The sequence below is a fragment of the Etheostoma cragini genome, chromosome 23 (genome assembly GCF_013103735.1).
Source record: "Etheostoma cragini isolate CJK2018 chromosome 23, CSU_Ecrag_1.0, whole genome shotgun sequence".
Lineage (NCBI taxonomy): Eukaryota > Metazoa > Chordata > Actinopteri > Perciformes > Percidae > Etheostoma > Etheostoma cragini.
The window spans coordinates 16,004,835-16,014,001 of NC_048429.1; the positions used below are offsets into that span (position 1 = coordinate 16,004,835).

The 9,167-nt window shown below is 41.5% G+C and overlaps 1 protein-coding gene across 3 annotated transcripts in view; it reads right to left on the reverse strand.

Annotated features, from left to right (window-relative positions):
- The window catches only part of nav3 (neuron navigator 3), a 209,213-nt gene that overhangs the window by 120,461 nt on the left and 79,585 nt on the right, over nucleotides 1-9,167 (reverse strand). For all 3 annotated transcript variants that reach the window (XM_034864026.1, XM_034864025.1, XM_034864027.1), the window contains exon 4: nucleotides 2,823-2,895. In XM_034864026.1, coding sequence (XP_034719917.1) covers nucleotides 2,823-2,895 — 73 coding nt within the window. The remainder of the gene's footprint in view (nucleotides 1-2,822; nucleotides 2,896-9,167) is intronic.

A 9,167-nucleotide genomic window follows, 5' to 3' on the forward strand; every position in this document is an offset into this window, starting at 1 on the left:
GAGCTTTTTTCTTTGTAACCAGATTAAGAGTCTAGAAAAAAAAACTTGCCTCATTTTCATTAAGGCATATAAGCGAATAACGCCTAAGAGGAACCATAACACTCCTACAACAAGATGTTTTTTTTTTCCGGAACTTCAGTTTACAGCCTCCCAAACCAAAGAGATGCAAGGGGACTTCTAGAGAGGTTATTACAATAAGTAGGCTCTCTCTGGGAAAAAAAGAAAAAAAAATCCTGTGCCTGTATGCGCATCAAACGTTCCACTTTGTTTATATAAACCCATGCCTTGTAAAAAATAATAATAATCAAGACCGCATATGCCAGCCAACAGAATGTGGAAAGCCCTGGGCTGATTCAATTAGACAGCAGAGGACAAACATGACCATCAAATTCAACTCACAAACACACACACAGAGCACATGCAGAATAAGGAAATGAGGCTGACAAAGGCAGAGATTGAGGGAGAGGGCGAGAGAGCGAGAGAGAGAGAGAGAGAGATGGGCTGAGTGAAGTGAGTGATGAAATGTAGCAGCAACAGTGATGGACAGAGTAACCCAATAGCCCACATATTCACAGGCCCACTTTGAAATTCCAGGCCTCGCGAGTCACTTTGCTGCTTTTAGTGCGGGGGGGGGGGGGGGGGGGGGGGGGGGGGGGGGGATTTAGAGCTGGCGGTCAGTGTGTCAGGCTTCAGACTATTTTCTGCCGCTGGAGAGGTCAAGGGCACACACCTCTTTAATGTTTACAGGGGAGCAGAAACAGCATTGGGTCTGCAAGTCCTAAATAAGTGCTGGAGACATTTTCTGCTAGAAGAATTGAGACATGCATGTAGCTGTGTATGAAAACCCAATCAGAAAGAGAGATTTTTTCTTGTCATTATTAAATCCAGAATTTTGGGTGTACCAAATAAGAAGAAAAGGCAGTGGCATACAACACACGGCAATACATCTGCAGTGCACCATGGGTTTTCTTAGTATGTCTGCACACTAATACTGTAGCATCATTTCTCAGAGCTGACGCACGCTATGGGTCCACAAAAACAACAGTATTATCACATCTGTCCCTGTCCGGTGAAAAAAATATATCTCCGATTTTAGTCATTTTAAAGTTTTCAGTCTACTGTGTTATTAGAATATTTGGGCTGCAGTGAGGTCACTTGAATGTTAAAAACGGTTGTAGGACCTTAAAGACAATTAAATAAATAAAACGGAACATTAATCTTCCAGATATGAATTGATATCACGGACAAAGCAGTAAAACCTAAGCCATTTTACTCTCTAAAACACTTCTCATATGTCTTGGGAGTCACACTGTGAAGGAATAATCATCATATCTTATACAGATGACAAAATACATAAATTTTTTCAAAGAAAGTCCAGAAGCTTTTGCCCTCATGACATTTACTTATGCCAATAATCAACATATTAATGTCATATTTATTGTTATTACACCCACAGCAATGCTACACAAGCATTTGTGTGTCTAAAACAGTTATCCTAAATGCAAAAATAAGCATAATAAACATTATAACTCATTTAAAGCACTTAATATTTACATTTCTTCAAAAAAGGCCCAAATATATATTATATATATGCCAAATCTCAAACCAGTGGGTTTATCTCCTCTATAAAATGGTAGATATCTATCTTGTTCCGCTATAGCATTTTTTTATCGCACACTAGACAGTTTGACTGGGAGTATTGGCCTCTTTAGGACTCCATAGTCTTTGTGTGACGTTGTCTCCCATATATGGGCATACTGCTTCCTTTTCTTCCGTACACACACGGAAAGGAGAGATGGAGCCGCAAGCTAGCGGCATAATTGAGCGAAAACGCAATGACTTATGGACATAAAGTGGATAAATCTTGGATGGCTGAAAAAGGCTGGAAGTTCCAGGCTGGATAGAAAATCACCTGTAGAGGCTAGAAGGACCCGGAAGAGACCTCCATAACCGCTAACCCGTCAGGTTGTAGCCGCAACTTTTGGTGAGTCGCTAGCTGTTATGGTTCTTAAATGATTAAACTATGAATCAGAGGTGCTGTTTAGGCTCGTGGGCGAGTCTCTCGGTCTCAGAGGGTATGTCTGGCATGTCAGGTGTGAGCTTCAGGTGTCAAATAGGACACGCCACAGGATGAAAAGCTACAGTACGTGCAGCATCTGGTGTGTGTTCCCCTGAACACACAGTTCTCTGCATGGAGGGGGGAAAACAGACTGCAGTTGGATTCGTTTACAGACTTTAAGGGAATCTTGGGTTCCTCCTGCAGAGTCCAAATCAAGTGTAAAACAAAATCATAACAGATAGTTTAGAGCTTAACTGTAATTTTAGCCCTGGCCTTGTGAGACAATGTTAGCTTATCATTCCATTTGGCAAGCAGTCATTCAGTCCAGAGCCCTGCTGCAGTCATGGCTGTCATATAAGCCATGTACTGTATACTGTGATGGTTGAGAGGCAAATCCCTCGCTGGAGTTTTTTATCCTCCCACAATCCACTTTGATGCCCTAATGATTGCCTACATGCCATAGTTGAAGCTGGAAATGGAGAAACTGTGCACCCTGTCATGATACCAACATGGTAAATTCAATTGCTGTGAAGTATAATAGTATGTCTTGGAAACAGGATTTAAAGCAGTGTTTTCTGGAAGTTATTTGGTACTGTGAAGAAATGGAAAGCTACCCACAGAAGATCGGGTAGTGCTGGAGCCAAATTGCATTTTCCAGTTTTAGAAGTTCGCAGTAAAACGGGAAGATCCTTCGTCTGTCGTTCCACCGATCCAATTAAGAGTTGAATCAGGCCTTGGATTCTGTATTGTTTATTCTTCTTACCTTCTGCTGAGAGCCCTTGTACATTCACTCCTCTGGCGTCCAGGAAACTGAGGCAGGCGTCCACATTCTCGATCTGTGGAGAAGACGACCGACAGTCAGCACAAAGGACAGACACAGCAAGAATGTGAGAGTGCTTAACATTCAACGAGCCTAAATGTCTTGGGGGCAGAGGGCTCGCAGGACGGCAACGATTGGCGTTATTAGCCATAAAGGACATCATTGTGTGGTTATTACCCGACCCCCGCTTGACCCTAGGACCCGGCTTTGTGACAAAGTGATCACAGTATGTCGCCACAGCCTGGGCGCAGTCTGCCTTGGCACATCACACACGCCCATATATACAAAGAGGAAGGTATAAACGAGATTCACATTGTCACACTGTAGTGGAATGTAACATGTACTCCGGTACTCTAAGTAAGTACAAATTTGAGGTACTTGTACTTTATTTAAATCTCTTCATTTCATGCAACTTTCTACTTCTACTCTGCTACATTTCAAAGAGAAATATTGTGCTTTTTACTACACTACATTCATCTGACAGCTTTAGTTACTAGTTACTTTACAGATTAGGATTGTTGCACACAAAACATTTGCAGTTTATAAAATATGATGTTTTCTGTTATAAGTACCAAACAATATAACGGCCTACAAGTACAGCGGAAATGATTAGATTAAAAACAAAACAGTTTTGAGCGTTTTGATGCGATTCTTCTGAACTGAGTGCTTTTACCTTTTAATACTTTAAGTACATTTTCCTGATGATTCATACATACTTTAACTTAGAAAACATTTTAAATGCAAGACTTTTACTTGTAACTGAGAGTTTTTTACAGTGTGGTAGTAGTACATTTACTTAAGTAAAGAATCTGGATACTTCTTCCATCAATGGAACACACACACGCACGCACGCACACAAACACAAAAACACACACACACACAGCCTTTTCCCAACATAGTCAACAACCGTCACCTCTGTAAACTGCTATCAGTTGCACAAAGGCCCACTGAGGTCACAGTTAGTAGGGGGATTTTTTTTACATTCACTGGCGGTGGCAAACGGGTGGCTTCATTAGCGTGGTGGCCAGCCGCCAACGCCCCTCAGGAGGTCTTTTTATGATGAGGTCAAAGGTCGGCGCGCTCGGCGTCAGCACAGTGTGCCAAGGCTACACAAAGGCCAGCATAGCGCCGGGCAACTCAGCCGGACACCCAGTCGGCCAATGATGATTCATGAGCTGTAACTCCTCTCAGCTCGCTGTGTTTTTAATGCTCTCTCACTCAGGGTCCCTGTGTCTCGTTATTAGCGAGAGGGAGACTTTGTAGGACGAGGATAATGAGTCATATCGGCACACAGGCCGTTTGGATACTCCCACTGAGTTGAACTGCATAGTCCTCCATGGCTTAACAATGTGTGTTTCTCTGACATGTAGTGCAACTGAGAGAAGTAGCTACAGAAATATAGAGAACATGGGTGATTTTGATAAAGTTTGTTTGCTCATAAACTAAGTTTTTGTTGTTGTTGTTGTATCAAGCCTTAACATTAAGTGTTGCACATGTTTGCTGGAGTTGATCAGAGAAGAAGCCGATGAAGGTGATTCAAAGATGCAGAGAAGCCCTTCGCAACAAACTATTTGATTATTACACATCCTTTAATGTAGTGTGTCATAGTCGATTAATGTGTTTACTTTTTTCTTGATTTACGGATTAGTCCTCGGACTCGGAGGACGGACGTCCTCAAATGTCTTGTTTTGTCCACAACTCAAAGATATTCAGTTTACTGTCACAGAGGAGAGAAGGAATCAGACCAATATTCACATTTAACAAGCTGGAATCAGAGAACCTTTTAACTCAAACTGATGAATCAATTATCAAAATAGTCTGCGATTAATTTAATAGTTGACAACTAATCGATTAATCTTTTCTGCTCTATTTTTTCCCCATTCAACATGAGGAAATACCTGAGGAATGACGTGTCACAGTTTGTCACACTTCTGAAAGGCACAGACAAAACGGTTGTCCTGGTGACAAGATCAGAATCTGATCAGATCAGAAAAGGCGGTTCTATGGGCCATGGACAAATTACGTATTTTGCCATTTAATTTGAAAGACTTGTTGAGCAAGAGATATATATATATATATATATATATACATACACATACACATACACATACATACATACTGTACAGACAGACAGACACATAGATAGATAGATAGATAGATAGATACATATACTGAAGAGTAACCCTCTATATATGGGCGTGCGCTCTACCAGATGAGTTACCTAAATATCAATATCTTGATTAATGAAATAAGACGCTACTTCACGGCTCAACATATGAATGAGGGAAACTTAAACAGGATTTAAGCAGAGGAAGAGGTTTTCAATGACATGCCCCGGCCATGTTTAAGTCCAAATCTGGACCCATAGTTGCACTCTAGTTCTGTCCTGTTAATTTACAGACTGAAAAACTAGTGCAGCAGAGTTGCACAGTTTGGACTTGCAGTGACTAAAGAGAGAAAACCTGCACTTAACCTTTTCATGGGCGTTTTTTATTCATAGACCGATATTGTGATGTATCATTATAAGATTGTCTAGCAAATGGACGCCCGGATAGCTATATATAGTATATAGCTCTCTCTACCCTTTTCATGTTTTCAGATGTCCTATCAAAATAAAGGGCAAAAACGCCCAACATTTAATATTGTCTAAGAATGTATTTATTGCAGAATCATAATATCGACATCCACATCCTTTGTGGTTGTATTAAGCGGTTCCTGAAGACGAGCACTTCCCCTCCCTGCCACATCTCTGCACAGACTGATGTATTTACACTGGTTGTATCCACAGGGAGCCCTGTGGGACAAGACGTCGGACACAGAGCTTCTCCGTCTGCCTGACACAACTCAAAGCCTCCCGCTTCCACAACGGCACACGCATTCTCACAGCGGGCAACCAACCCCCCTCACACGTGGGCTCCCATATTCTCTTCCCACAGACACTGACACATGTGTGCTCCGGTGTTTGATTATCACAAACTCTCAGAAGTTTCTATGTGGAGGGACATGTGCTGAGCAGCATGCTCATTACCATGGTCTTAATTACACCGAGCATCGCTATGATGTGGCATGTACGGGTTCTCAAAGTACAATGCTCTGCCAAAATACACAGGCTGTGGGCTTAGATGATATGTAATCAACAATATTTGTATGATTGTATTTCATCAAGGGACTTCTAAATTAGGCACGATCCATTTTGCATCTCTTCCACAGGCAGCGTGGGGTGTGTGTGTGTGTGTGTGTGTGTGTGTGTGTGTGTGTGTGTGTGTGTGTGTGTGTGTGTGAAGGCTGATTTAATAGCCGATAAAGAAGTGAAGTCATAAACACATAAATCTCTCTTAGTTGGAGACAGACCTCTGTCTTTTATAAAGGACAAGCATCGCAGATGAACTGCGCCCCTTTTCCCTCTAAGACACACCAGAACAACACATTCTGAGGCTTTTAGACAAAACCGCTGTTTGTTTTTAGTCGGCCTTAACTCTGAAATGACGTAAACAACTGCGGGGTAATGATTGAAGGCGTTGATGACGGCTGGGGCATTAATGTTCCGCAGGGTTCTGGCGATGTTAAACTGCTACTTTGGTGGGCGGTTTGGCTTTGCGGCATCCTGTAACAGCTTCTCGAGAAACCGACATCATTTATTTTTCCGACGCAAGGCTGGCATCTGACTGATCCACATAAGCCATTAAAAGCAATTTGGAAAAGGGCATTTTGATGAGGCGCACTTCACCCTAATCATGAAGTACTTGAAGCAGGGGGAAAGGGGGGGGTCCACTTTGAGAAATGACAGGAGGGCACATGTGACACACTTCACTGCGGGGAAAGGAAACTTGCCACTAAGAATATTAAGGGGGAGCTGTTAAGTTTCTGCGATAATCAGTTTCAATTAAGCTATGTTTCGGTTACGGAGCTCCGCTACAAATCAAAATATCATGGTCCAACTGACACAGGCAGCTGAGCAGAGAAAAGCCTGTACCCTGGCTTGTAGACACGAAGCAAACACACATTCCCTGCTCCAACCTGTCCTAAACAGTCTTCCCTGAGATCACTGATGAGTTTGTATTGGCACTTTAAGAAAGAGGAAAAAGATGGAAGAGGAGACCAGTTGAATAGAGGCATAGAACGCAAATCTGTGATATCCTTCCTATAACTTTTTCTCCGTTTGTGGCTTCAGCATTCAGCATGAGTGTAGTTCAAATTTCTATTTTCAAGGTTTAAGAATAAAGCTTCTGTTGACTATACTTTCTACTTTAAACGATCTTACCCTGGGTATTTGTAAGTTGTAGCTGCTTCCCTCATCTTTTTGCCAACACCATGCAAACCATACCGTTTTACATCTGTCAATGTTTTTTTCTTCTATTCCTAGTTTTTATTCACTAGCAAAGACAAATCTTTCTGCACTTAAACTTCATTAACATCCAGTGATGTAGTATCTTCAGCACATATGAATTCAGACACTAAGTCCACTCAATAATTGAATTTTTTCCAAACCCAAAACAAAAGAATGGAAACATAAAATGGAAAAAACAAATAACAATCTGCACGTTTGCTCAACTATCATGTCAAGCATGTGTGATTTTACTAGATTAGATTAAAAAAAACACTGCTACGGTGCAGTGCATTTACTGAAATTTCCCTTTTATTTCAGGATTTTTGGCTTGCCCTTTTTGTGAGTAAATGACAAGTTTTGAGCTGCTGTAAATTTGCATTTGTGTACCTACCAGCAGTCAACAAGACACTAACACTGCCTTTTGGCCAGGATCTGTTGCTCTGAATTATTTAGGGTTTTCTTCTTCTTTTTGTACTTCTTCCATTGAAAGACTAGCATGAACTCTGTCTTTTTTTTGTCCTTTTAAAGCTGCATGGAAAAGATCACATGTAAGAGTGTTCTTTGTAAAAACCGAGTGCGCTTAAAATGTACCTTAGGTAGACTTTTGGTAAATCTCAAGAGCAAAGTTGGTAAGTTTCGACAGTACTTTAGTGTTTTTTGATACTCTTTCCACTCCTGCTGTGAAGTGAGACTTGGTGAGACACAAAATGAGACAGTGGCTACATTTGCATGCTTGCAGCTTAATTGCCTCGCCGTATGAAAAGTTGGGCCTCTCCAAACATATCAAGTGACTAATGCATAATAGGTGGAATTGGAAAGTGTTTCCCCTTAGATGCAACTGTCTAATACAAATTGGCCAACACCTTATTTACCACTTTCTACGGGACAGAAAACAACCTCCTTAAAGACAGGACTGGAAAAGCAGGCGTTTACAGCACATGAGATCAGCTTGATAATTTAGGGGTTTTATTATTAAATGCTACATATCCACTGGAAAATACATGCCACCTTAAGTCCTTAAGTCCGTATTTCAAAAACACAGATGACTCGAGCTCCACAAACGCTATTTTGTGAATAAGTCTTGGGATGACTCAGCTGACCTCTAGTTTTTCTTTCCAATCTGTTTCACTGTCAACCCAGCGATCATTTTCAAACTGCTGTCAGTGTTCATTTGTTTTACACCCACATTTAAATCATGCTCATATGTTGTCCTAGTAGTCTAAATCTGAATCGCCAGTGGGGTCAGGGACAGTGATTGGAGGCTGCGGGTATCAACCAAAACACCAAAGAGCTGATTGACTTTTCTCGCATCCCTTTCTTTTGCTTAAGGCAGGAATCAAAGTTAAACAATGGCTCAGGGGAATCCAAACAAATCAAATCAAAATCCCCCGTGTACAAACCACTGAGTCATCGTTATAAGCCAGCAGATACAAATCAATACCGGCAAAATCTAACAAAATGAGTTTTGCCTCAGACACCTCTGTCTCAAAGTTTTGAGAGGTGGCTGAGAGGATGAAGACACACTTTTGTGCTTATTCCTTTCCTCTTGGCACTTGAAATCTGATGAGGCAGAGCTCATTACTCACTCGGAGGCAACGCATAACTGGGATGCTTTTTACAGCCAGAATATACTTTATCAATCATTGCCCTTGTGCTGAGCTGATTGGAAAGCCAAACATTTAAATGCAGATGAAGCCAAGTCCCCTTTGCTTATTGCAGCCCAGTTGTGGCCCAAAGGGTTTAAAACAACTACAAGGCCAGAATTATTTTGGTGTTTTTTCCCTCGAATAGCCAAGAGCTGAAGGACGTGGTCGCTGAGAGTATTTCACCATGCTGTCAGAATCTGAAGCCTTCCTTTTACCAAACAAACCACTTCTCTCATTGTACATATACACTCACCGGCCACTTTATTAGGTACACCTGTCCAACTGCTCGTTAACACTTAATTTCTAAGCAGCCAA